At 42.8% G+C, this 27,347-nt stretch overlaps 12 protein-coding genes and 1 non-coding gene across 13 annotated transcripts; 8 read left to right on the forward strand and 5 right to left on the reverse strand.

Moving 5' to 3' along the window:
• Positions 1-1,005: 1,005 nt before the first annotated feature.
• VMA3_1 (H(+)-transporting V0 sector ATPase subunit c) lies at positions 1,006-2,110 on the forward strand (the record flags this gene model as incomplete). The annotated part of the gene is made up of 3 exons (XM_064822986.1): positions 1,006-1,412; positions 1,465-1,904; positions 1,953-2,110. 3 exons carry the CDS (start codon positions 1,006-1,008, stop codon positions 2,108-2,110), a joined length of 1,005 nt encoding a protein of 334 aa, XP_064679586.1.
• A 224-nt stretch (positions 2,111-2,334) lies between these two features.
• ATC70_003631 (uncharacterized protein) lies at positions 2,335-3,190 on the reverse strand (the record flags this gene model as incomplete). The annotated part of the gene is made up of 7 exons (XM_064822987.1): positions 2,335-2,339; positions 2,401-2,490; positions 2,560-2,604; positions 2,701-2,806; positions 2,873-2,950; positions 3,012-3,107; positions 3,167-3,190. 7 exons carry the CDS (start codon positions 3,188-3,190, stop codon positions 2,335-2,337), a joined length of 444 nt encoding a protein of 147 aa, XP_064679587.1.
• A 197-nt stretch (positions 3,191-3,387) lies between these two features.
• Positions 3,388-4,615, forward strand: ATC70_003632 (uncharacterized protein; the record flags this gene model as incomplete). Its single annotated transcript, XM_064822988.1, has 5 exons — positions 3,388-3,566; positions 3,626-3,723; positions 3,779-3,845; positions 3,901-4,000; positions 4,061-4,615. 5 exons carry the CDS (start codon positions 3,388-3,390, stop codon positions 4,613-4,615), a joined length of 999 nt encoding a protein of 332 aa, XP_064679588.1.
• Positions 4,616-4,882: 267 nt separating this feature from the next.
• Positions 4,883-9,226, forward strand: ATC70_003633 (GDP-L-fucose synthase; the record flags this gene model as incomplete). The annotated part of the gene is made up of 9 exons (XM_064822989.1): positions 4,883-5,120; positions 5,181-5,288; positions 5,354-5,438; positions 5,517-5,632; positions 5,693-6,312; positions 6,373-7,558; positions 7,611-7,793; positions 7,849-8,118; positions 8,175-9,226. 9 exons carry the CDS (start codon positions 4,883-4,885, stop codon positions 9,224-9,226), a joined length of 3,858 nt encoding a protein of 1,285 aa, XP_064679589.1.
• A 47-nt stretch (positions 9,227-9,273) lies between these two features.
• Positions 9,274-10,742, reverse strand: VPS60 (Vacuolar protein-sorting-associated protein 60; the record flags this gene model as incomplete). Its single annotated transcript, XM_064822990.1, has 5 exons — positions 9,274-10,236; positions 10,325-10,360; positions 10,422-10,548; positions 10,621-10,660; positions 10,721-10,742. The coding sequence occupies 5 exons, from the start codon at positions 10,740-10,742 to the stop codon at positions 9,274-9,276; spliced, it is 1,188 nt and encodes a 395-aa protein (XP_064679590.1).
• Positions 10,743-11,531: 789 nt separating this feature from the next.
• Positions 11,532-12,776, forward strand: ATC70_003635 (uncharacterized protein; the record flags this gene model as incomplete). Its single annotated transcript, XM_064822991.1, has 4 exons — positions 11,532-11,789; positions 11,851-12,280; positions 12,331-12,539; positions 12,600-12,776. 4 exons carry the CDS (start codon positions 11,532-11,534, stop codon positions 12,774-12,776), a joined length of 1,074 nt encoding a protein of 357 aa, XP_064679591.1.
• Positions 12,777-12,838: 62 nt separating this feature from the next.
• ATC70_003636 (uncharacterized protein) lies at positions 12,839-13,751 on the reverse strand (the record flags this gene model as incomplete). The annotated part of the gene is made up of 3 exons (XM_064822992.1): positions 12,839-13,345; positions 13,410-13,666; positions 13,727-13,751. 3 exons carry the CDS (start codon positions 13,749-13,751, stop codon positions 12,839-12,841), a joined length of 789 nt encoding a protein of 262 aa, XP_064679592.1.
• Positions 13,752-14,980: 1,229 nt separating this feature from the next.
• ATC70_003637 (uncharacterized protein) lies at positions 14,981-15,639 on the reverse strand (the record flags this gene model as incomplete). The annotated part of the gene is made up of 5 exons (XM_064822993.1): positions 14,981-15,065; positions 15,126-15,208; positions 15,268-15,395; positions 15,462-15,471; positions 15,532-15,639. The coding sequence occupies 5 exons, from the start codon at positions 15,637-15,639 to the stop codon at positions 14,981-14,983; spliced, it is 414 nt and encodes a 137-aa protein (XP_064679593.1).
• Positions 15,640-16,139: 500 nt separating this feature from the next.
• Positions 16,140-16,212, reverse strand: ATC70_003638. The gene has a single exon. It is a non-coding gene; the product is annotated as a tRNA-Lys (tRNA).
• A 658-nt stretch (positions 16,213-16,870) lies between these two features.
• Positions 16,871-17,827, forward strand: ATC70_003639 (uncharacterized protein; the record flags this gene model as incomplete). Its single annotated transcript, XM_064822994.1, has 1 exon — positions 16,871-17,827. The coding sequence occupies one exon, from the start codon at positions 16,871-16,873 to the stop codon at positions 17,825-17,827; it is 957 nt and encodes a 318-aa protein (XP_064679594.1).
• Positions 17,828-18,252: 425 nt separating this feature from the next.
• ATC70_003640 (uncharacterized protein) lies at positions 18,253-21,186 on the forward strand (the record flags this gene model as incomplete). The annotated part of the gene is made up of 1 exon (XM_064822995.1): positions 18,253-21,186. One exon carries the CDS (start codon positions 18,253-18,255, stop codon positions 21,184-21,186), a length of 2,934 nt encoding a protein of 977 aa, XP_064679595.1.
• Positions 21,187-21,704: 518 nt separating this feature from the next.
• Positions 21,705-22,622, forward strand: ATC70_003641 (uncharacterized protein; the record flags this gene model as incomplete). Its single annotated transcript, XM_064822996.1, has 1 exon — positions 21,705-22,622. One exon carries the CDS (start codon positions 21,705-21,707, stop codon positions 22,620-22,622), a length of 918 nt encoding a protein of 305 aa, XP_064679596.1.
• Positions 22,623-23,044: 422 nt separating this feature from the next.
• ATC70_003642 (uncharacterized protein) lies at positions 23,045-25,978 on the forward strand (the record flags this gene model as incomplete). Its single annotated transcript, XM_064822997.1, has 1 exon — positions 23,045-25,978. The coding sequence occupies one exon, from the start codon at positions 23,045-23,047 to the stop codon at positions 25,976-25,978; it is 2,934 nt and encodes a 977-aa protein (XP_064679597.1).
• Between the last annotated feature and the right edge of the window lie 1,369 nt (positions 25,979-27,347).

Raw genomic sequence — 27,347 nt, forward strand, 5'->3', positions numbered from 1 at the left:
ATTGTAATTGTGTGGTTATCTGTCAAATCAAAGAGATAAATCGGATCATCGATTTGCCTGGGATTCTCGGAGACAAATTAAGCTTTTCAATGTGGGTATTCACCGTTCCTTTTTCATCAAATTTCATTAAGTAGTTGAGACAAACAGACTCGGTGAGTTTGTTTAGTTTTGACGCTTCTCTTCGTCATGTGCGGTCGATCCTTGCTCATTATTGGCAAAGATTGAATTTCAAGGAACATTTCAAAAGGTCCAACCGTAGATTTTAAATAGTTCGTATGTGGCATTGGCGCCAAAGCTAAAAACCAATCAGTGCACCATATACAGGGCAGATGCACAATGTGAGGTCTCGCTGATCTGTGTGATGTTTATATTATAACCACCTATTTTTGTATGTCGTCTAGACAGAATAGTTTTTGTGAACATGATACATGTATGAACCGAGGAACTATGCTACATGTTATTCCCGCATTGAGACAGATTCAATCGCTGATGTCAGTATAGTCGGATCAGGTTTGACAGGTCGATGTGGGTGGATACAATCCATGCAGATCGTTGATTTGAAGGCTACAGGCTAGTCATTGGGTGTAATAAATCGTCTAATTTGTTCTATCCCAAAGAGGTCGATATTGAAACCAAATAGCCTTCCTTTACTCGATCCACATCGAACTATGATATAGATATCAGGTAATTCTTGTCAGGTTCTACTCTCATGATGACAGTAGTGCCGTCATACACGATATTTTTCTCCGAGCAAACAAACATGAAGTTCTGTAAAACAGACAAACGGTAAAACACAGATAAATAGCAAGGTTAAATTTCGTAATCAAAAGAGCTTCTCTTCTTTTTCTGTTTTCCTTTCGGTGTTGTATACGTTACTATAGATATTTGCGTCTAGAATCACATCTTTCTGCGGTCATCACCATCTCTCTCGAAAAAGAAGCTTTCTTTTGATAGATAAATACATCAGTCAAATAAACAAACAAACAAATCAAAACAAGATAAACTATGCTTTTGGTTACAAACGTGGATCAGTACATGGGGTTTGCTATCACATCTCATCTTGCACAATACAAAGAACTACGACCTCAACTACGGGTGCTCTGCTCCAGTAAATCTCGTTGCCATGGTTTCTCGAATGCTGGCATTGATGTCAGAGAAGTTGACTACAGCCACCCAAACCAGCTTTCACTTGCACTTCGAGGAGTAGATCACATTGTGCTTGCTATTGGAAATGAAAGCAAACGAGTTGAACATGCCAAGCACATCTGCACAGTAGCTGCGCAATCGGGTGTCACTAGCATCATCTGCATCTCTCACGTGGGTGCTGTCTCTCAACTCCATCCTTCTCTACAAGATTTCCATCAGATCGAACAACAAGTCATGCAAAGCACATGTCAATACACGATTCTAAGGTACATGATTATAACATCGCAAGCAAAATGGCATGGTAATTGATTGATTTAGGCTTGATTTTGTGCAACAATACTTCCATTTGTGGTCCAACTATGTGGAGAAGCATCGCCAAATGATATTACCAATGACTCAAGATGCACAAATCTGTCCAGTTGACATTACAGACGTATGCAAGGTGATTGAAGAATTGTTAGTAGACCCTATTCAGCACACATACAAGCAGCTGAACGATAAGCACGATGGACAAGTCTACACACTCACAGGTCCTGAAGTGCTGAATGGCCAGCGCATCGTGGAACTATTGACGCTGTCAACAGGATATGAGCATTTTAAGTTTTGTCACGGCCGTCTTATGGATCTTGGATACTACATGAGCGGGCTTGGTAAAGATGTTTGGTTTGACGCCAGGTTGAAGCAAGAAATGTCACAAATTTACCACGATACTTATGAAAACAGCAGCTATAGAGACAAGGCGTATGCAAATCCTACAGGTATGTCTGCTAAGGCTACATTTGATGGCATACTCATTCTTTATTTAGAGAAACAAATCCAAACATATCTCGATTATTTTGATTGGGTACAGCAAACGTCTGGCAGCATCTGTGTACCGCACACGGCTATGCTCATTAGCTCATCCTGTGAATCTATCGAGAAATTCTTCAAGGAAAATGCCAACAGCTTCAAGCCAAGAGTATAGCATATATATATATATAAATAGCTTGTAGAAGGCTATTCGCCATCTTAATCATGTTTACGTTAAAAGAAGCATCACGACAACAGCAACTTAACTCATTGAAATCACACCATTTTTTATAATAACAATAAAAGAAAAAAAAAAAAAAAAAAAAAAGACATCTTTATCGATTACATATAAAAAAGAAAAAAAAAAGGGGGGGGGGGAATAAAAAAAAACCAACTCATTTACACTATAGACAAAACACATTAAGTATACTGCAGCCACTAACTGTCAAACAAACATCAACTTACTAGCATATTTTCTGGTCCAATCTCTTGCTGTAGACTCGTAGCGAGAACGATCAGTTTTGTAGATATGAGCGAGTTCGGGTACAAGTGGGTCTACATTAGGAGAAGTAAAAATCAATATTTCCCCTTCCTTTTCAATCGAAATGCGCCGCAACTACTTACCATCAGGGTTAGGGTCAGTGAGCAAAGAGCAGACAGATAAAAGAACTGTTCGAAAATGTGAGTAAGACATGTACATCTGAGTTTCATCTCTCTCTCTCTCCCTTTTCATAATGAGAGATGAGCCGCGTGTTATATATTTACCCTTGGAAATGGTCAAAGCAGGAGACCACTGGTCCTTCAAGATATCGAGACAAATGGAGCCATTGCTGTTAATGTTGGGATGGTAGATCTTGGTAGTGAAGTTGATCTATACCATGTAATATCAGCATCCCAGCGGTAACATTTACGACTACGCTAAAAAGCCATGACTCACCTTTGGAGGCTTGAAGGGGTAGTCAGTAGGGAAGTGGATAGACAAGAAGAAAACACCACCTTGGTAAGGGCTATCCTCCTAATACAGCAAGCACTTAATATCGAATCCAAATGCCTCCGCTCACAGACAGAATACTTACAGGGCCCATAATAGTTGCTTGCCAATGGAACAAATCATCTCCAATAGGACCTGCTGAACATGAAGAAGGAGGATCGCGTTCGAGGTCTTTGAGTTCCTATCAAAAGATGCTGTTAATACAAGTTGAATGCAAAACGTCGCTATCATGATATTTACTTTGTTAATACGTTTTAAAGCCATTTTTTTTATTATAAAAAAAGATAAAAGAAGAAGAGAAAAAAGAAAAAAGAGGGAGAGTGCTTTTTTAAAATCTTTTCAAATCCTGAGCACGCGGCAGCCAATGTTGACCAATTAGAGCCGTACGGTCACAGGCAATACTCTATCTTGATGGTATCAAATTTTTCGTAAGCTATCCTCTTCCTCTTGTTTATATCAGAATGGCATCTGCTAGAAAGGTCGAGTTATCGAGGGAGCTGCTTGCAGCTAGCAAAGTGGCAAAAGTGTTTCCGGAAAGCGAGAGACCAATGACTTCCATCTCGTTCAATGATACAGGAGAGTATTGTGTTACTGCTGGCGATGATGATAGCTTGAACGTATACAACTGCAAAGAGGGAACGTACGTAAGCATAGCAGGTTGGCGGTCATGTCATTAGTTTTGACAGGTGTCTCTTATAGTGCTCGCTCAACTCTCTACTCTAAAAAGTATGGTGCCACGCTCGCTCGATTCACACATCACAAAAACAACGTTATTTATGCATCCACTAAAGAAGATGGTAACAATCCATGCTGGTATGCATGTACCTGAAATCATGCTAATAGGAATTGTAGACACACTAAGATACCTATCCGTGCACGACAACAAATACATTCGCTACTTTCGAGGACACAAAAAGAGGTAGATGTAGCATCGATTTTCCATCGTCAGATTCGATCTTAATATGTTGGCATAGAGTTATTGCAGTCGAAATGTCGCCAGTCAATGATACCGTAATGACTTCGTCGCTGGATCAGACTGTGAGATTATGGGATTTGCGGTCATCCACCTGCCAGGTATTTGCCAACACGAATGCAGCATTTGAGCGTACGCCTTGACTGATCACATTTACACAGGGTGTATTGCATGGAGACGGAAAGACATTAGTAGCATTTGATCCGCAAGGCTTGGTGTTTGCTGTAGGCAACAACTGCAATACGATCCGAGTCTACGATGTGAGAGATTATACAAAAGGACCTTTTGCCACTTGGACAGTAGAGGATCCTCAATTCCCAGCTGGCCGACTACCTGAATGGACCAGTCTCAAGTTTTCCGCAGATGGAAAACAACTCATTATAACCACCACAGCAGACATTCTTTATGTGTTGGATGCTTTTGAAGGCAAACTACTGCAGAGATTAGTGGGTCATTCCGGCACGAACAATGTTGCTTCTTGTGGTGAGGAGGTGTGCATCACGCCCGATGCTCGATTTGTCATGGCAGGTGGAAGAGATGCTCATTTGCGTATTTGGGATTTGAACGCAAATAACGGCATGCTGGACAATCAACCATTTGCTACATTACCAACACCTCATAAAACGGGCATAAAAATCGTGGGCTATAATCCTAGCAATGCAGTCGCTGTTACTGGTGCTGAAGAGTTAGCCCTCTGGCTACCTTCGTTTGACTAAAGATTTTGATACAACCTGTAAATAATAGTATAGTTTCTCCTCCCTTTTTTCCTTGATTTCATTATTCTTTGCGTCTATTGTTTTAAGCGGATAATGCCATCATCTCCAACATTATGATTTACCCGATTTTCAAGGTCCTTTTTAAAGTTTGGGCTTGATAATAAAATGCATTAGATATCGCGAGAGATGAATGTTAGGCACAAGTTCTCTTTCTTTCGTTTCTACCTTTTTTTTTTCTACTTGGAATTGGATTCGGAAAACATGAGTATGACAACTACATCTGCACCACTGACCATCTGTATTGACAGAGGAGGTACATTTACTGATTGTATTGGTTTCGTCGGTAAACCGGGAGATGAAAACTACAAGGAATACGTTGTGAAATTGCTCTCAGAGGACCCTTCAAACTACAAAGACGCTCCTACCGAAGGCATTAGACGAATCGTAGAGCTTGCTACGGGTGAAAAGCACCCTCGGTCTGAGCCTGTGCCTACGACCAACATTGGTGAGTAGGGCATATCTAATGTAGCCGTCAATTTTCAAGCACTAAACCAATGGCTTTTAGAAAGCGTGCGCATGGGCACCACAGTCGCTACCAATGCATTGCTAGAGAGAAAAGGAGAATCAAGTGCATTGCTCATCACCAAAGGTTTTGGCGATCTATTGACCATAGGTAAAGTACAATTCTCACGCTAAAAAAAAAAAGTTGCAAGGGCATTGATGTTTGTTTTTCGTTAGGCAATCAATCAAGACCCAAGATCTTTGATCTCTCTATTAGTAAGCCCGACGTGCTCTATCAAAAGGTCATTGAGATTGATGAGCGGTAAGTGTGTCTAACATGTATAGCATTCATCTTTTTTTTTTTTTTTTTTTTTTTTTTTTTACTGACTTGATGTGCCAGTGTTGTCTTGCTAAATTCAGCTGCTTCATCCGAGCAGATTGATCCCAAAGATATCAAGGATGATAATGTGAGTCAAGGTATATCAGGAGAGTGGATCAAAGTAGTTCAACCACCAGGTAAAGTGTCATTGCCAGAGAAAAGTAACGGCTATGTAGTCTAATACTCCTTCTTACTAGACCTGGATGCCATCAAACTTCAATTGCAATCACTGTATGACGAAGGCTACAGAAGCATTGCCATTTGTCTTTTGCACTCTTACACTTTCCCTGACCATGAGCAACAGATTGGCGAATTAGCGCAGTCTATTGGCTTTGACCACGTCTCGCTTTCCAGCCAGGTCATGCCCATGGTCAAGGTGGTTCCACGCGGTACGTCAGCAACTGCAGATGCCTATTTGACACCTTGTATCAAGAAATACATCAAGGGGTTTGTAAGCGGCTTTGATGATGGATTTGAAAAAGGGACAACACAGTTGCAATTCATGCAAAGTGATGGTGGTTTGGTGCCTGTGAGCAATTTCTCTGGTTTCAGGGCCATCTTGTCTGGCCCTGCAGGCGGCGTCGTTGGATACGCTTTGACAACATTTGACAGGCAGTCCAAGGTACCTGTCATTGGGTTTGATATGGGTGGTACTAGCACAGATGTGTCTCGATTCGATGGTCATTATGAACATGTGTTTGAGACGACTACTGCTGGCGTTACTATACAAGCACCTCAATTAGACATCAACACAGTGGCTGCTGGCGGTGGATCCATGCTGTTTTTTAAGAATGGCATGTTTGTCGTCGGCCCTGAGGTAATAGTAAAGAATATATATTAGGTAATGGTTGTATTGCTCACACGTGTATGATGTTAGAGTGCTGGTGCTCATCCAGGCCCCGCCTGTTACAGAAAGGGTGGTCCATTAGCTGTTTCGGATGCCAACTTGCATCTCGGCCGTCTTCTGCCAGACTACTTTCCCAAGATCTTTGGGCCTAACGAAGATCAACCTCTGGACAGGGATGTCGTGGAAAAGAAGTTTCAAGAGCTTGCCGATACCATTAATACCTCGACGGGTGAGCACAAGTCCTTGGATGAGATTGTTTATGGCTTTATCAAGGTAGCCAACGAAACCATGTGTCGTCCAATCCGTGCCTTGACTGAAGCCAAAGGTCATGATACAAGCAATCACACTCTGGCTGTATTTGGTGGTGCTGGTGGCCAACACGCATGTGGCATCGCCCGTAACCTTGGTATCAACAAGATTGTGCTGTATCGCCACAGCTCTATCTTGTCTGCTTTCGGCTTGGCACTCGCTGATGTTGTTCATGAGGTGCAGGAGCCCTCGGCTGAAAAGCTGAATACAGGGCTATCTCGTATCCAAGAGCGTGTATCACATTTGAAAAATGAATCAATTGCTGAGCTTTCCAAACAAGGCTTCAGAGACAGAGATATTGTCACTGAAGTCTATCTCAACCTTCGCTACGATGGCACTGATTGTGCCTTGATGACACTGCAACCTGCTGCTGATAACTGGGACTTTGAAAACGCATTCCACGAGGTGTACACTCAGGAATTTGGCTTCTTGCTCAAGGACAGAGACATCATTGTGGATGATATCCGTGTTCGTGGCATTGGAAAGACCATTCAAAACAACGATCTCACGCCTGATCGTGATATTGAAGAGCTCAAGGCAGCAAACAAGATTGTGGAGATCTCCAACGCGACGGACAATTTTGCATCCGTTTATTTCGAGGAAACTGGAAGAGATGACCATGTTCCTGTCTACCGTTTGGGTGATCTGAAGCCAGGATCTTCCATTACTGGACCCGCCATCATCATTGATGTCACTGCCACTGTCGTTGTGGAGCCTTCTTGCACCGCATTGATTACGGCAGGACATATTACCATCACTGTAGGTCGTGGCGAAAAAAAGGTGGTTACTACTGAAATGGAACCCATTCAGCTGTCCATCTTTTCGCACAGATTCATGAGTATTGCTGAGCAAATGGGCCGTACATTGCAAAAGACAGCTATTTCAACCAACATCAAGGAGAGATTAGGTACGTGGTTTGATAAAGTTGTGCAAATGCTTGTTATTGACATGAAGGGCAGACTTTTCGTGTGCTTTATTTGGTGCTGATGGCGGTCTCGTAGCCAATGCACCTCATATTCCTGTGCATTTAGGCTCATTGAGTCATGCTGTCATTTATCAACTCAACTACTATGATGGCCAACTATCCGAGGGCGATGTGATCATGACAAACCACCCACAAGCAGGTGGCTCTCATTTGCCTGGTACGTGTGAGAAGTTTAGATAAAGAGAGCGTTTGCAACTAATGCAATGCAACAGATATCACCATTATCACACCTGTGTTCGACAATGGCAAGATTGTCTTTTTTGTGGCATCCAGAGGCCATCATGCTGATATCGGCGGCATCTCTCCTGGATCCATGCCTCCTCATTCCAAAGAGCTATATCAAGAAGGAGCTGCCATCAAGTCATTCAAGATTGTTTCCAAAGGTCATTTCGACCAAAAGGGGCTTGAGGAACATTTGTGCACTATCCCAGCTTCCTATCCTGGATGCTCAGGTTCACGTGCATTCAAAGATAACGTTTCAGGTACCTTATGCGCGCTACATTGCCATGTTACAAGTCTACTCACAACCGCTTGTTAGATCTCAAGGCTCAAATTGCTGCTAATCAAAAGGGCATCAACCTGGTCAAATCACTGATTCAAGAATACTCGTTGGAAGTGGTGCAAGCCTACATGATGCATATCCGTCGAAACGCTTCAGATGCAGTGAAGTCTCTTTTAAAACAAGTCGCCCAGGAGCATTCTGAGCAATTGATAGCCATTGATCACATGGATGATGGTACGCCTATCCACTTAAAGGTGTCTATTGACCCAGTTCAAGGTACCGCTTTGTTTGATTTCCAAGGAACAGGCCCTGAAGTGTATGGAAATACAAATACGCCTGAAAGTGTGTGCCACTCTGCTATCATTTATTCTATCCGTTGTTTGGTGAATCAAGACATTCCACTCAATTCTGGCTGTCTGGAGCCTATATCCATCAAAATCCCTGCCAACTCCATCTTGAGTCCTTCTGAGCGTTGTGCTGTCGTGGGAGGCAATGTCTTGACTAGTCAGCGATTGGTGGATGTCGTGCTCAAGGCCTTCAATGCCTGCGCAGCTAGTCAGGGATGCTGCAACAACCTCACGTTTGGTAAAGGTGGGAAGAATGAAGATACCGGTAGCACAACCACTGGTTGGGGTTACTATGAAACCATTGCTGGTGGCAGTGGTGCCGGTCCTACATGGGAAGGTCAAAGCGGTGTGCACACCCACATGACGAACACTCGTATCACTGATCCTGAGATCTTGGAGAAACGCTATCCTGTGATACTTCACCAGTTTGCAATTCGTCCTCACACAGGTGGTCGAGGCAAACACAATGGCGGTGATGGTGTCATTCGTGAAATCGAATTTTTAGAGGATGGCATCCAAGTGTCCATCTTGTCTGAGCGACGCGTGTTTAGTCCCTATGGCCTTGCTGGCGGCGAGGATGGCAAGAAGGGCCTCAATATCTGGGTTCGGCATGAAAAGTCCAGCCAAGGCGATGATGTTGTAAGGACACTCAACATGACTGGAAAGAATTCGGCCCTGTTTGGCCGTGGTGATCGCATCGTCATTAATACGCCTGGCGGTGGTGGATATGGTCAAAAGTAAACAAGGGGTTTATTGTAATTATGGGGTTTCTATCAAAATAAATGCTTTTAATCAAGTGGGATCCAGTCTCTTGGGTTCTTCAAAACTTCCTCTAAATCTTGCTCCCTTGAGCCTTCCTCAACTTCCTTCATGTATTCCCAGCGAGATGTAAGAGGCAAAGACATCAAGATGGCCTCGATACGTGCACCAGGCGTCTCCAAGCCAAACTTGGTGCCTCTATCCCAGACCAGATTGAACTCGACATAGCGACCGCGACGAATTTGCTGCCATTCCTTCATTTCAGGGGTGAATTTCATGTTCATTCTCTTCTTGACGATAGGAATATACGATAATGAGAATCTGTTACCCATTTCCTTGATGAAATTGAAAATTTCGTCAGCAGGCTTGTCGTCCAAATCGTCAAAGAAAATACCACCAAGACCACGCGCTTCACCACGGTGTTTGATAAAGAAGTACTTGTCGCACCATTGCTTGAACTGGCCATAGTATTTCTTGTCGTATTTATCACAGCCGTCTTTGAGCACTTGATGGAAATGGATAGCATCTTCTTCAAACAAATAGGAGGGAGTTAAATCAGATCCACCGCCAAACCACCACATCTTGGGAGTACCATCAGGGTTCTCAATCTCGAAATAACGGTAATTTAAATGAACAGTAGGCGCATTAGGGTTGTGAGGATGGATAACCAAAGAGATGCCTGCAGCAAAGAAAGGCACAGGTCCATCAGCGCTGATATCTTTGCCTCGGTTGTGTCTCATTTGCTCTACAGCAGCCTTGGGCAATTGACCATAGACAATGGAAATACCAACACCCGCCTTTTCAAAGACATTGCCATCCTGAAGGACGCATGTAATACCTTCTCCACCTTCCGCACGCTCCCATGCAGTACGTGTGAATTGCTTACCATCGATTTGCTCAATGTCGTTTACAATACGGTTCTGAAGACCCTTGACAAAGGCTTCCATACGAAGTCTCATGGGATCAGTGTCATTAATTGGACCCTCTGTTTTCTATAATCGTGATTTTGACTCTTTATCAGCTTTGACTCTATTTCCTTATTATACCCATATCCCTCTCTTCATCGCGATTGCTACTTACACGTTGCTTGTCATCTGAAATTGCATCACAGTAGACCTGATAGATCAATATTGGTCAAAGAATATCCTCTCATCGCGATTCATTATGGTTGACATACCTCTTTGGCGTTATAGACAGTGAAAGCGACAGCGGCAGTTCCCAAAGCAGCCATGGAAGCTTTGTTTCTCCAAGCAGCATTCGCAGATGTTGCTCTTGATGTGGTGAACAAACGCTGGCTAGTCGAGCTATTGTAATAGAAGGCAGGTGAATGTTCGCTCTTTTTTTTTACCCCACATTGCCGAATGTTTCATACTAACAGTAATGAAGGTGTACGACGGAATGAACGAGCTGAGCTCACTATAAGATGGCATCGTTAGCAAAACGTCGTCTTACTGTGATATCAATCTACCACTTTACAAAGAGTTCTAGTCCTCAACATGATGAATTTATGTACAAAAGAAGATGTAAAGAGTCTTACTAATGCTTTTGATGTGATATTTAATTGAAAATAATTGAATTTTTATCGGACCACACAAGGGGTGCAACAGGGAGTTGCCAATCAAATGCAGTGCCACAGCTTGTACAAGATCCAGCATTCACAACTTGCCACTGTAACCTGACATGAGCTGTATAGACAGAGAAGCAGGCAAGACATGTACACAAGTCTAGAGTGTATGATCTACTCTAATACACTCTTCATGATACCTCTGTATACTGAAACATATCAGCAATGCTAGTCTTTGTTTACACAAACATGAAATTTGGCACTTGCAAGGTATTCCACACCTCCCAAGACTTTCTCCAGGCATAAGAAGGCATACTACTTGATGGCATGTCTCAATCCAGAGCCTTAGGTGAATAAACGCACAATACTATAGGGTATTACTCGGAAATTCTTGAACAACTATCAGACTCGATGATGCCTGTCATAGAATCATGATGTTTTCATGGTGCCTGTTGTCATGGCAACCTATTTCAGTTGTAAATCATCACTTCCAGAGTTCAAATGTGCCACAAGTAATGTATCTCATTGCACTCACGTAAGTGTAATGATTGGTTTATGGACGCGATAGAGCAGTGACTGTATCAAATGCCAGAGAATGGGAGACGAGATTCTTTTCTTTTTCTACTTGAGCCTCTATTTCAGAACGAGAAAGATATCAACAATTGAAAGCGTAGAGGGATACACTGACTCGTTTCTAGTATACTCGATAATACGTAGGATAAAATGGCCTTCAAATACGATCCTATGGACATTGATGGAGTCTCTCACAATGAGAACGAATTCTTGAGTGAAGACGACGAAATGGACATTGTTCATGAGCCAGTTATCAAACCAGCAGAATCTCCTATGATCTCGCTATTCTCTCAACACAATTACAAAAAGTCTATAGAGATATGTAATGGCGTTTCCAATTTGTTTGGCAAGGTCTCTATCAATGACGCTAAAAATGAGGCACCAAAAGACAGTGCTACGCAGAACAAAGTAAGTTGTCTGCTATTGATTCAGGCTTGAATTTGCTGTTAATCCTACTTTGCTTGTTTAGCAATTGGTTTCAACGCAAACTCCACCATTGTCACCAGAAAGACAGTGTCTATCAGTGAGTGTTATAGAGCACCCTACAACTGAAGGAACAAACACACCTGTATCACTTCCAAATTCATCAGGAACGCACACTTCCCCAGCTCATGAATCGACTCTCTCGACCACAGCTGGTAACCCCACTAGTCACTACAATCCTGCAACCAACTACCATTACAACCCTGCACCCAACTATCATGCCACTCATAATCCAACTATTGTATACCATGCCGCTCCACCCGTCGATGCCAACCATGGCCGTGTGGTATATATGCTTGGGATATTCAAGATTGTATGTTACTCTGTAGTGTTTTTCTCCTGTATGTTTGTGGGATATCATGCTATATTGAATTTGCATTATGATATGGTTTCTACGATTGAATCCTATGAATCGGGTAATGTCATTGTTGAATTTATATTGATTTGTACTCATGTGTGTATGCAGATCTTCTCACTGATCAATTGTATTGCCGGGAACAGTACGATGCCAATCTTTGTGGACCTAATACGCGACTCCCTGCTGTCAAAGACCTTTGCAGAGGTTGGGAACAATGCATGATGCGACCACTCAGTGTTGGAAAGACCAAAGTGATGGCCGAGATCATAGGCGATGCTGCGAATGGATTTTCCGAGATATTAAGTTTAAAAACCATGGTAACGTATTTAGATGAATATTGTAGTATTCATGTTGTCATTAATGGGTTATTTTCTTAGATCTATAGTCTTTGTATTGTGTATGGCTTCATGTGGTCTTTTACTCATATCATCAAGGCAAATTCATCCTCTGAAAACCATCCATCACGACCACAATTACCCAACAATTCGCCTCCTATTGATCAATCTAGATATCCTCCACTTGAATTCTCTCAAGCCAGCATTGTAAATAAATAAAAACCAATACATCAAATGGTAGTTTTGAATTTAAACGTATATGATGAATAAAAAAAATGTATTTACAGTTGAATATTTTCCATAATTTTATAGGGATCACCAGGATTTAAGGATGTGTTTTCAGTTATTAACAAGAAGTTGATATCTTTATCAGTATTTTCTTCTTGTGTCGCATAAATTAAGATTTCCACAAACAGCGGAAATTGCTGGAAAAAATCTTCCATGTCTTCTGTGATGAGAGGTTGGCCATTCTCTAATTGATGGTAGCTATAGACATGGCCAGTTCTAACTTTGATGAGTATATTGGAAAGGCCATGGAGACCTCTCTTTCTTGATTTGAACTTGTTGACAATGTCTTCAGATAATAGCTCGACATTATCTTCGAGTATGGGTAAACGGTGATCATACATTTCATCCTCCGGTGAATCTATCATCATTTCATCATCATCATGATTGCTGAGGTCCACCATCTTATTCGGATGACTGTATAATTTATTTGCTAGCCATTCTTCAAAAATACGGGAAATTGGAGTTGTTGCTTTGTTATTGCTTGTGCCCAAGGTTGGTAACTATATTTACTTATATTCGTTAATTTTTTTGATATGAGCATGTGGTGTATATGATAGTTTATACCGAAATAAATCGAACTCCACCGTCCATGAAATATGTGTTTTGACATTGGGAGATACGAACATTGGTAGGATCCAACATTTGATCCTGAAATGATTCAATGTCTTGATTTGAGTGCGTTGGGTATAAAATTAAGCTTGATAAATCATCAATTGCAGTGGCTAGTGTTTCATCGTCATCTTCGCTATCGTAGTAATGTTTGACTGATGTTGGCATCTTATTATTGTTATTTTGTTGCTTTGAAATTAAGGTATTTGTGGCTATATATATATATACACATTTAGTACAGTGTAAGGGTGTTTTCCCAGGACAATGCTTACCGTATTGATGAGGCTCAAATAACATTGTATATATAGTAAAGAGAGAGGATTTGTTGATGGAGAAATGGATAGAAAAAAAAAGAGAAAGAAAAAATCAGAAACCAAAAAAATACCTTTTTATATTGAGAAATTATACAGTGGTTTCTTAATCAAGTAATAGACATTGAATTATTATTAAGCCATGTGAGGTTATCGATTTGTGTACCTCTTTACAGCCATAAAGTCATGGGAAAGGAAAAGGGGGGATTGGATCGAGTATTTCCAAGGTGCAACACGCACGCACACTTGCTGCCCTCTTGCTGCCCTCTTGCTGCCCTGTTCACTGCTTCTCTATATGTGAGTTGTAGCGGCCCATTTATCACACTTGATATGTAAGGCGTGAAAATTTCTCATATATACAGTACATGGTATTATCTTTAAAACATCATCTTCCAATGAAAACGGCCGTTCTTCCAATAACCGGGTGTCACCTAGCCAATATCTTCTTTATCTAGTGCTACCAGAGATTTTCTTTTGGGTCATGCGTCAAGTATACATGGTGCCCTCTTCCATCCTTAAAAGAGTAGTATATGCATGACTTGAGAAACTTGCTCAAATTCAACATTTGAGCAACAAACGTCGAATAAATACAAAAGACCTCTGAGCAACAAATATACCTGGATCAACATGCAAGGTGTTCAACATTTGATATAGCCCTATCATCCACCAAGCAAGAAGATCCAAACAAAAGAAGAAACAGGCGAATTTGCAAATATTATTGATGTAAAAATTTAAAGTTTACATTTGTTCCATTCAAGTTGCTATTTACACAGTATCAATCGGATTAGCTTGCTATGTTACTACGGTCACTACGCTGCTCTGCTCTTCTGTCTCTTTTCTTTCATACACAATCACCTGTATAATGCAAGGAGAAGACAAATCCAATGGCTCCTCCTTTTGTATTTGATACCGAATCTGCTGTGTATCTACGAGTCAATGGTATATCTGATTGCATGATGTAATCTATTCGCTGTTCTCTTTTTCTTCCTCCTCTTTTTTTGACAGAGATAGATAACATTCACAAATGGGATTCATTGAATAGCTAATAAGCGAATCCATACAGCAAAAAACGTCATACAACTTATCCTACTAAAAGGCTTATCTATACATTGCAAATTAGGATAATAAAATTTAGTCGTCATGCATAATCATTTTGGAAATTGAATTGGATGTATTCTTTGGGAAGACAAAAATAGAGCGGTGAGGGGGCTTTATCTAATTCTTTTGCTGAGGTGCAATAACAAACTTGTATACAAGGATGCCAGCAACAGCAATTACAGGAAGGATCACTCTCAAAGCACTAATTTTACTCGAAAGTTAGATTTCACATTTCCCTTAAACATTCGAAAAATCAACTTACGATCCTTTGGGCTTTTGAACAGGTACCTGTGTTACAGGCTCTTGTTTCAATTCTTCTTGTTGTTCTACTACTTTTTCCTCGGTCTATCATTACAAATAAATACAAATAAGAAATGTCAAACGACTGGATCAATATTGTCTACCTGTGCGAAGCCTTCCAAATCACCAATATAGTAATCATTCAACCATTCGTAGGCTGCCTCAGAATGCCCAATGTCATTGAATGCGTCAGTGGCATCCTTACCGGCTTCCTCGTAAATAGCACGTTCGCCTAATATAGTAAGAAGATGTTAGTTTATCTACCCCCTTGAATACAGTAATCTATTGATCAGTGTACCTCCAGGATGCTATATGCGATAGATCAGATTTAGTCAGTTGAAATATTTATCCAAAGATCAAAAACTTACATCAGCAGCAAATGTTGTAACATTGTATACTTTTCCGTCAATCACTAGCCAAAGATCGCCTTTAACATTGTGCTTTTCGACCTCGCTTAATGAATAAATAGCAGACATGATAATGTAAGTATGTCCTTTTTCTGTTATATAGAGTGAGGGGTGGAGTAAACTACAAGAGAAAGCCTGAAAATAAACATTGCCCTATCTTTAATGGGCCTGTAAATTCAGTTTTTGCTTTTCCGCAGATATATCCGCCCATTTGATGGTGATTCTGTAGAACAATAGCTGGTAATGGAGACATGTTTGGTGCCAACGTTTAATAAAGTAACTGATATGGCGTGTCAGCAAAAACAAATTCGCACAGCAGCTCACTTTGTATCAGGGGTAGTTTTGATCGTGTCTCAAACTATTAAGAGTTTACATATTATCCTTGAATTCAAAGCAAAGGAACGTGTATTTTATTTTCTGTACGACAAACTCTGAACGAGCGTATAAACAAATACCAAGATTAGACAGAGATAAATAATTCTGACGCACAACATGCAATCTTAATGCTCCACGTTTTCATCCATTCAAACCTTAATAACAACATGCAAAAAAAAATTTAAAAAAAAGTAAGCCCAACGGGGGGGTCGAACCCCCAACCTTGAGATTAAGAGTCTCACGCTCTACCGATTGAGCTAGCTAGGCGGATGCTTGAATGGCTCACTTGGTTAGAGCTTCATGCGGAAGCAGTGAGTATGCCGAGAGGTCGTGGGTTCGAATCCCACCTTCGCATCCATATTTTCCGCCTTTCTAACCTGGCATGTTACTCGGTATTTGTGCTTGCACGTTTAGGTGTGCTGCGGTGCGTCTGGCCGGTTTCTACCTTGAGTCCTGTTCGTCTCCCCCGTCTTGCGGCGCGGCCATTGCCATTCCTCCCTCTGTTTCTCCTCCTCTCTGGTGGGTTTTGATGCCGTTTACTTTATTGGTCCCCTCCCTTTTAGCAGCTCCCCTAACCTTTAATTTAAAACATGCTTTTCCCCGCCGAATCACTGTTAGTCTTGCAATATATGATCATACCGATTCCGCAGTTGACTACATTTGTAAATAAATAAAAAACCAATATTAAACTGAGCTAGCTAGGCATCTCTTCCCGTTTTTCGACACTTTTTGCCACCCTCTTCGGAAAAAGTATCCTGAAAACCACAAAAAACGTAATATCTCATCATCCAGTACTCCAATCCGCTCGAAATTGTACCAGTATACTTGCATCCATCAACAGTTTATTGTGTTATAATTTCAGAATTGTCGTACACCTGTTTCATATTTTTTCGAATTGTTGGAATTTCAAAAAATATTCAACGCCATGGACACCAATCTACAAGCTCTGGATATGAGTCACTTTCCAGCGATACTGCAACAAATCCAGCAACAACTTACTTTGGTAACAGAGAAAGTTAACAAGCATGAGGACCTCCTTACACGTTTGGCTGCTTTGGAACAAGAAAACAAGGATCTGAAAAAAATTTTACAAGACAAAGACCTGGTTATTCAAAAATTACAACAAGGTCCAGTTACTAGTCACACCACTTCTCCTGGTTCGGGTCGACCGAAGGGGGGCGAAAGTTCCTCTATCCCAGTGTCTCCAAAGCCTCTCAAGGAAGCTCCTAATTTCGCCCAAATCGCTACTGCTGCTGCTCACAAGCCTGATCCTAAGAAAAAAGACAAAAAACGTCTTGCTGCTGGTCGTGCCTTTACCACTCCTGCTACCAAAGGTGTCCAGGGCTATCAATATGTATATATTGGTAGATCCCGAAAGATCCAACGTTCTGAAGTGCGTAAGCATCTAGCTAATGCTAGTGTTGATCTGGGTCGTGTCTTGGATATCTGCTTTCCTGCCTCCCATATTATTGGTGTTCTGTTGCACGTTCAATACGTTGAGGAATTTACTGCTTTATTGACCAAGGCTAAGGGTGAACTGTTTCCTGCTTTTGATCCATTGGACCCCAGCAATATTGCTGATCCCAAGTACGCCAGCCTCTCTGATGATGATCGTCATGCTCTGATCCACCAATTTACTGAAGCTCGCTGCCTGCAAACTTTGTCCTTCCTCCGCCCACTTAATGTTAGTGGTGTCGGTAAGTACTTTATACAGAAAGGTTGGATCTGCGATGAAAGTCTCTCTGTTGCCGTTGCTCAGGCCGTTGAACGCTTTGCTAAGAAGGAGCCCAAAAAGGCTGATTTCCTGTTCCGTCGCAAGCTGAACTCTGATTCCCAGGACAAGGCTGGATCTGATAGTGATATGTCTGATGTGGATCAATAATGAGTTCCTTCTCTGCCCCATCTATACTGCCTAATAATGTTAATGTGCCTGTCTCCCCGGTTTTCGTCTCTCTTTCACTCTGGAATGCCAATGGTCTTCGCCAATCAACAGTCCATGATGTTCTCTCTCATGTACTGGATACTCAGGTTCTGCTGGTTACTGAAACTTGGCTTACATCTGGCTCTTTTCCAACAAACTGGTCTCAATTCCATCTCTATGGTTCAAAAGTACCTGGTGCTTTCAATCGTGGTTCTGGTGGTGTCACTGCCTTTGTCTCTCCTTCCTGTCCCTTCACTGTCTCCCAACTACCTTCTTATAATCCGCACACTCTGTCTCTAAAGGTTGGCACCCTTACGGTTCATTGTGTTTACTTTCCTCCACCCTTATCATCTGATAAGGTGCTCTCGGCCCTTAGTTCACTACCTATGACTAGGGATACTATCCTCTGTGGCGATTTCAATGCTCGGTTGGGTTCTCTCACTGGTGATGCTATCTCCAATGCTCGTGGTAATGCTCTCAAACCTTGGTTTGATGAACATTGCTTGTCTGTGCTCAATGCGTCTTTGGCTTTTGGCGTTACGACGTACTCTTCTTTTCGGCAGCAGCAAGAATTGAGTAGTGTCATTGATTTGTTTTTGACAAATATTGGTGATGTTGCTTTGGTGAATCCTCAACTGGTGGTTGAGTCTGATCTGTCTCTTGGTTCTGACCATCGATTGATGTCACTTACTTTCGGGTATGTGCCACCTCTCGATGACACTCTGGCTCCTGGTGATTCTGTTCTGGCTCCTCGGCGTCAATGGAAGCTCTCGAAATTGACGAAAGAGAAGCCTTTGGGCTTACTCCGTGAATCCTTTCGATCTTCTGTTGCTCCTCTGGTTGTTACTCTCTCTGGTTTGGTGTCTGCTCCTCCTGGTGTCCGTCCAGATATTGATGCACTCAACGATTCTTTGAATCAATGTTTGTATGAATCTCTGGATAGTTCTATTGGTGTAAAATCCGGTCGTCCTGGCCATTGGAAGAAGTACTGGACACAAGAAATTCAGGATGCTGCTACTGCACGCGATCGCTCATATAGTCAATGGAGGCATGCCTTTGGTATTGCCAAAATTGAAAAATGGTTCTTATACAAAGTTGCTCATCGCAAGTTTCGTTCCCTGGTACAAGCTGCAAAGCGAAGGTCCTGGCAACAATTTTGTACTGCCCTGGAGTGTGATTTCTCAAAAGCTACTGCTGCTATTAAGCGCATCAAGCGTAATAAAGAATCCTCTCCTACGTACAGCCACCCTGATGGTCCTGCTGCTTCTGTCTCTGCTATGGGTTCTCATCTCGCCTCGGTGTATGATGGCTCTCTGCTTGCCACTGCTACTCGTCCTGCTGCTCCTCCCACCTTTGACTCTGTTCTGCCTTTCTGTGTGCCTGTGGACATGTCACTGTTTGATGTTGATACTTTAGTATCTCATATTCGACGGCTCCCAACACATAAAGCTCCTGGTCCAGATCATATCAAGGCTGAGATGCTCAAGTCCTTGGTCTCTGAGATTGCTCCTGTCTTGTCGTTGCTCTTCAAATTGTGCTATCAATGGTCGTATACTCCTGCTCTCTGGCGCCAAGCCCAAGTCTTTCCCATTTTCAAGAAAGGTGATGCTTCTGACCCCGCCAACTATAGGCCTATTTCTCTGACTTCTGTTGTGCGCAAACTGTTTGAGTTCTCTCTCATGCCTGAGCTGGATGCCCATTCTCCTGCCCTTGACATTGCCCAAGGTGGTTTCCGCCCTCAACGTAGTCCTCTGGATCAAGCCCTCTGCTTGCATGACTTGATGCATGATTACTTTGTTGCGCACCGTCGTCGTCCTGTTGTCGCTTTCTTGGATATCAAGTCAGCATATGACACAGTCGATCGTCGTGTTATCTGGTCTGCTTTGGCTGGTTCTAGTCTTCCTCGTGCTGTTCTGGGTCTGTTGATCAACATGTTTGATGATGTGTCTGTCTCTGTCTTGATTGCTAATCACAACTCGACTGTCTTCTCTCCTGTCACTGGTGTTCTGCAAGGCTCAGTGCTCAGTCCTCACTTGTACTCGTTGTATATCAACTCTTTACCAAGTCTTTTGCGTTCTGGTGCTACTGGTGCTACTATGCTGCCTGTGCCTGGTGCTGATGCTCCTATTGCTATCAATAGTCTCCTGTTCGCTGATGATGTGGCTGTCTTTGGTTCAAAGTCTGAGGTTCAGCGTATGTTGGATCTTGCTGCTGGTCATTCTGTCTCTCTTGGATATAGGTGGAAGCCTTCCAAATGCGCTGTGCTTGGTACTGCTGCTGCTCTTGCTGGTTCTCCTCTGGTACTATACAATGAAGCCCTGCCTGTCGTTGACGAATTTACATACCTTGGTATGCCATTCCGATACAAAGGCCTGCATGCTCCTGGTATTCTGTCTCTGCGTTCTGCTGGTGCTGTCAAGACCATGGCTCTGTTAAACTCTGTTGGTGTCAACCGCAATGGTTTCTCTTTGCTGCTCTCCTCTCGCTTGTACAGGACATTTATTCGTCCTAAGCTTGAATACGGTCTGGCCATCTCGCATCTCTCTGCTCGTGATTTTACTGCTCTGGATACTCTGCAAAACCGACTTGTTGGCATGTTTGTGGGTAGTACTTGGGTCAATGTCGCCAAGCACATTACCTGTCTTCCCAGTATCAAACATCGCTACAATGTCCTGGCTACCCGTTTTGCTCTGCGTGCTGATACTCTGCCTGACGATTGTCTGCTGGTTCTGCTTCGTGCCCATTTGCACTATACAAGGTTGGATCGTTTTATATGTGAAAACCCTCTGTATCAGTCGCTGCCTGACCCTGTTCCTTCTTCTGCTGGCTTGCGTACTACCTTTGCTGCTTATTGGCAAGATCAGGTTGATCTCCAACTCTCTGCTGCTACTGTCACTGGTCGTCATACTTTGCTTCGTGCTTGTCGTCCTGATACCACAAGGCCTGATCCCATACTCTATCTGCCTCTTGGTCGTATTGCCCGTAGTCGTTTGGTCCGCTGGCGTCTTGGCCGCTTTACTAACATGCGTGAGGAGTGTCCCTGTATGTCACCTGCAGGTGTCTACATCTCTCGTGATCACTTTATGTACTGTCGTGCTCTTGATCCTGCCTTGATCGATGCCTTGCCGCCTGCTCCACCTGGTGTGCACCGTATTGACCATGCTCTTAATTGCTTGCCCACTAATGCCTCTGCCGGTCCTCCTGATTTCTGGCCTGCTCTACTGAACCTCCTGTATGCTATCGATTGCCTTGTGCATCCTCTGGCTGTCATTGCTCCGGATCCAGATCCAGCGTCTCTTTGGTACTCCAGTACTGGTTGATCTGACAGGGATGAACATGTTCCATTGTTGTTTTCTACGTGCGGCTCCTCGGTGGTAAGTCATTATCAAAGTTCCCATCCGTTGGTTGTCCCTCGAGATCCTCAATGTGAGCACCACTAGTCTCCATGTCCTGTACTCTTGTCACTGCATTTTTTTCTCCTTTGAAAGTGCTCTGGAGGGGTTTTTTTAGTTACTTGCTCTATATTTGTTCTTGAAGTTAGGCTATGCTCACATCGAGTGCCCATTAAATTTCTTATAAATAAAAACAATCTTTAAACTGAGCTAGCTAGGCATCTCTTTCCGTTTTTCATCACTTTTTGCCACCCTCTCCGTAAAAAGTCTCCTTAGAATCACGAAAAACGCTATTTTCCCAACAATCAGCAACTCAATCAACTCCAAAACTATACTAGTATACTTGCCTTTAGTCTCTGTCTATTGTGTTATAGTTTCAAGTTTATTGAACATCTCCTTCATATTTTTTTGGATCTTCAACAATTTCTAAAAAAATAATCAGCAATATGCCCGAGTTTCAGCACCCAACTGATATGAATCAGATTACTGTTATCATGCAACAGTTACAACAACAACTTGCCTCTCTCTCTGAACGTGTTAATCAACATGATGGTATTTTGGCTCGTCTCGATGCTTTGGAAAAGGAAAACCAAGCCTTGAAAAAAATTTTACACGACAAGGATCTGGTCATTGAAAAATTGCAAGCCACGTCACAGGATCCTGTTACAAGCACCCCCATCAAGGGGGCATCTGGATCCACCACCTCTGCTACTGCCACCACTGATTTTGGTACTATTAGCTATTCTGCTATAGCTAAGAAGGCTGCACATCGCCCTGATCCAACTAAAGCTGCTAAGAGAAAGTTGGCTGCTGGTCGTCTCTTCAAAACGTCTGCTGCTAAGGGTCCCCAAGGATATCAATATGTATATATTGGTAGATCTGGTAAGATCTTACGCTCTGAAATTCGACGCACTCTCAAGGCCATTGGGGTGGATACGTCTCGTATCCTCGACATCAACTTCCCTGCCTCCGAAGCTATTGGTATTCTCCTGCATACCCAATATGTTGCTGAATTCTTGGCTCTGCTCCGTGCAAGTGAATCGGAAATATTGGAGGATTTTGACCCGTTGAATCCTGCTAATATTGCCGACCCAAAGTACGATGCCTACTCTGAACACGATCGAATGGATCTTATTGCTGAGATGGTCAATGCTCGCAGCGTAGATGCTCTGTCCCATATCCGCCCACTTAATGTGAGTAGTGTTGGCCGTTGGTTCCTAGATCTTGGATGGATAGGTCAAGCCGAACTGGACGAGGCTGTTGCTGGTGCTATGGACCGACTAAAGGAAAAAGACCCTAAAAAGGCTGCTTTCTTGTTCAAGCGTCGCCGCGATACTTCCACTGATTCTGAAATGGAGATCTAATGTCTCTTAACAATGAATCATGGTCTGGTAATTTGAATAATGTGTCTGTCCCCCCGGTTTTTGTCTCTCTCTCTCTTTGGAATGCGAATGGTCTTCGTCAAACAACAGTTCATGATGTTATTTCTCATATTGTTGATACTCATGTTCTGTTTGTAACTGAAACTTGGCTCACTTCTGGTTCCTATCCGATTGACTGGTCTCAATATCACTTGTATGGTTCAAAAGTACCTGGTGCTTTCAACCGTGGTTCTGGTGGTATCACTGCTTTCGTCTCTCCTTCTTGCCCCTTTACGGTCTCCCAACTCCCTTCATACAATCCGCACACTCTGTCTCTCAAGGTTGGCACCCTAACGGTTCATTGTGTTTACTTTCCTCCACCCTTATCCTCTGATAAGGTGCTCTCGGCCCTCAGCTCATTACCTATGACTAGGGATACTATTCTCTGCGGTGATTTCAATGCTCGGTTGGGTCCTCTGACTGGTGATGCTACCTCCAATGCTCGTGGTAATGCTCTCAAACCTTGGTTTGACGAACATTGCTTATCTGTGCTTAATGCGTCTTTGGCTTTTGGTGTTAAGACTTACTCTTCTTTTCGGCAGCAGCAAGAATTGAGTAGTATTATCGATTTGTTTCTGACAAATATTGGTGATGTTACTTTGGTGAACCCTCAACTGGTGGTTGAGTCTGATCTGTCTCTTGGTTCTGACCATCGATTGATGTCACTTACTTTCGAGTATGTGCCACCTCTTGATGACACTGTGGCTCCTGGTGATTCTGTTCTGGCTCCTAGGCGGCAATGGAAGCTCTCGAAATTGACGAAAGAGAGGCCTTTGGGCCTACTCCGTGAATCCTTTCGATCTTCTGTTGCTCCTCTGGTTGTTACTCTCTCTGGTTTGGTGTCTGCTCCTCCTGGTACTCGTCCCGACATTGATGCACTCAACGGTTCTTTGAACCAATGTTTGTATGAATGTTTGGATAGCTCAATAGGTGTGAAGTCTGGCCGTCCTGGCCATTGGAAGAAATACTGGACGCAAGAAATCCAAGACGCGGCTACTGAACGGGATCGTCTCTACAGTCGATGGCGGTATGCCCTTGGGTATACTAAGATTGATTGTTGGGTCTTATACAAGCAAGCTCATCGCCGTTTTCGCTCTCTGGTACAGTCTGCTAAGCGCAAGTCCTGGCATAAGTTCTGTGGTGCTCTGGAAAGAGACTTCTCAAAAGCTACTGCTGCTATAAAACGCATCAAGCGCAATAAAGAGTCTTCACCTACGTACAGTCACCCAGATGGTCCTGCTGCTTCTGTTGCTACTATGGGCTCTCATTTGGCTACGGTCTACGAAGGTGCTCTATTAAATACTGCTTCTCGTCCTGCTCCTGTCACTCCTATGGTCTCTGACTTGCCTTTCTGTCTCCCTGCAGACATGTCTTTGTTTGATACTGATACCTTGGTACTGTGTATTAAACGTCTGCCGACGCATAAAGCTCCTGGTCCTGACCACATCAAGGCTGAGATGTTAAAAGCTCTGACCTCAGAAATTGCCCCAGTGCTCTCTCTGCTGTTTCACCTCTGCTATCAATGGTCTTATACTCCTGGTTTATGGCGCCAAGCCCAGGTGTTTCCGATTTTCAAGAAGGGTGATGCTTCCGATCCTGGTAATTATCGACCAATTTCGCTCACTTCGGTGGTGCGTAAGTTGTTTGAGTTCTGTCTCATGCCGGCTCTGGATGAACACTCCCCTGCTCTGGATATTGCTCAAGGTGGCTTCCGTCCTCAACGTAGTCCTCTGGATCAAGCCCTCTGCTTGCATGACTTGATGCATGATTACTTTCTGACTCACCGTCGCTATCCTGTGGTGGCTTTCTTGGATATCAAGTCTGCTTATGATACTGTCGATCGTAGGGTTATATGGCAAGCCCTGGCTGGTTCTACACTTCCTCGTCCTGTTCTGGGTCTTTTGATGAACATGTTTGACGATGTCTCAGTCTCAGTCTTGATTGCTAATCATACCTCTGCTGCTTTCTCTCCTGTTACTGGTGTACTTCAAGGCTCAGTACTCAGTCCTCATTTGTATTCGTTGTATATCAATTCCTTACCGAATCTTTTGCGTTCTGTTGATACTGGTGCTACGATGGTCAGTCCTCCTGGTGCTAGTCGTCCTATTGCCATCAATAGCTTGCTCTTTGCCGATGATGTTGCTATCTTTGGGTCTTTGTCTGGTGTCCAGTCTATGTTGGATCTTGCTGCTGAACACTCTGTCTGTCTTGGTTATAGGTGGAAGCCATCTAAATGTGCTGTGCTCGGTTCTCCTGCTGCCCTCTCTGATGCTCGTCTTACTCTCTACAATGAGCCGCTGCCGGTGGTAGATGAGTTTGTGTATCTTGGTATGCCGTTTCGATATAAAGGGCTACATGCTCCTAGTATCTTGTCTCTGCGGTCCGCTGGTGCTGTCAAGGTTATGGCTCTGCTGAACTCTGTTGGTGTCAACCGTAATGGTTTCTCTCTGCTGCTCTGTTCTCGTCTGTACAAGGCTTTCGTTAGACCCAAGATTGAGTATGGCCTCGCTATATCTCATCTTGACTATCGTACCTTTGAGGCTCTTGACAAGCTCCAAAACCGGCTGGTTGGTATGTTCGTGGGTGGTTCCTGGTTCAACGTTGCTAAGCACATTACCTGTCTCCCTTCAATGAAACATCGGTATAATGTCTTGGCAACTAGGTATGCTCTTCGTTCTGCTACTCTACCTGAGGATAGTCTTGTGGTGGTTCTTCGTGATGCTCTGTCGTACACTCGACTGGATCGGTACATCTGTGAAAACAGTTTGTATAGATCTCTGCCTGACCCTGTCCCTTCATTTGCTGGTCTCAAGGCTCACTTTTCTGACTTCTGGCAGGATCAGGTGGATCAACAACTAGCTGCAGCTACTACTACTGGTAAACATGTTCTGCTTCGTGCGTGCCGTCCTTCTGTCTCTCGCCCTGATCCCATACTGTACTTACCTATTGGTCGATCTGCTCGTAGTCGTTTGGTTCGTTGGCGTCTTGGTCGTTTTGCAAACATGCGTGAGGAATGTCCCTGCATGGATGGATCTTTCATCTCTCGAAATCACTTCCCTCAATGTCGTGCTTTGGATCGTGATCTGTGGGATGCTCTGCCTGCTGCTCCTCCTGGTGTACATGCCATTGACAATGCCCTGAACATGCTGCCTATAAGTGGTTCTGCTGGTCCTCCAGTATACTGGTCTGCGTTACTATCTTTGCTTCATGCAATCGACTGTCTGGTCCACCCTTTGGCTACTATCGCCCCTGATCCTGATCCCGGATCATTGTGGTTCTATCCTCCCTCTCATGGCTAACTGAGATGAACGTTTGGCCGATTGTTTTCTTTGTGCGGTGCCTCGGTGGTAAGTCAAATCAAAGTTCCCATCCGTTGGTTCATCCCTCAAGATCAACCGTGCCACTACAAGTAGTCTTCTGCTCTTTTACTGCCATCTCAAACTTTTTTCCTCATCTTTTCCGTTGTCTCGAGGTTTTCTTTCTTTAGTCTATAGAGTTACTAGTTTTATGGCATATGCTCATACCGAGTGCCCAATTATAAAACATTGTATAAAGATAAAAACATTCTTTAAACTGAGCTAGCTAGGCGCCTTTCTTTCCGCTAACCAATTTTTTTAATACATTGAAGCCCAGTAATATTGAAAAATTGATCCAACTGTAATGAAATAGCCACCCAAACGCAACTTAATTGAAAACCAAAGTTCATCAAATAGCACTCATTCAAATTCATGCTATTTGGATCTATTAATGAAAGCGCTCAAATATACATCAAAAAACCATTTAAAAATACTAAAGTAAAGATGCATGCTTATATCGCACATCGTGTGAATGAATCACTCCTGATCACAGTGTATTCAATCACACCCATGATGGTCGTAATAAGTGATGGTATCTTTATTATCCAAATAAAATTAAATCAATATAATAACAAGCATATTCAAATATGACAACTATGCCCTGCTGCCATAGTCGCACAATATCCCAGATAAAGGATTCCACACTTCAATAACAAACATCACACTTTAAACCATCAAGGTTACATTAAATCATGCTATGACGATAGCTCACCCAAGCCCATCATCAAGGTTACTCAAATTGACCCTTACGGCCAGTGCTCTTGCATTGATTACCACTTTAAATCAAACATCAACAACATTTGCCAGATATCGCAATAGCAGCACCTATTGCTCTCTATCATCACTAATCCTACAAGCCAGATGCAAATGTATAAATACTCTTCTTTTTTTTTACTCAATTCCAGGATCTTCAGTTCATTTTATACACAAAATAAAATACAGTTGATTTCTATTGTATTTTACTATTGCTTTATTTTTTTTGTGAAATCTATTCAAACCTGATTTCACTGCATGAATAATGAAGGATATAAATTTGTATCATTATTTGAATACATTTTTATTACAAACACAAAATTATAATACATGACAGATCAATAGGAAATCAACTAGTTGTACCCCTTCGTTGTTTCAACCTCTGAGCCAATCAGATTGCGTAAAAACTCCGCTGACCTAAAAAAAATTTGCGAGGGTTTCCCCCTGTTTTGATGTGAGGCGAAATTTTAAGCTCCGCCATATAGTAATATAGCTGTTACTATCATCAAATTTCCCTTAGGTGCTAGAGCATGCCTTACTTACACCACCTAGCTTTAAA

The sequence above is a fragment of the Mucor velutinosus genome (assembly GCF_035048745.1).
Source record: "Mucor velutinosus strain NIH1002 chromosome Unknown tig00000165, whole genome shotgun sequence".
In the NCBI taxonomy this organism is placed as follows: Eukaryota; Fungi; Mucoromycota; class Mucoromycetes; order Mucorales; family Mucoraceae; genus Mucor; species Mucor velutinosus.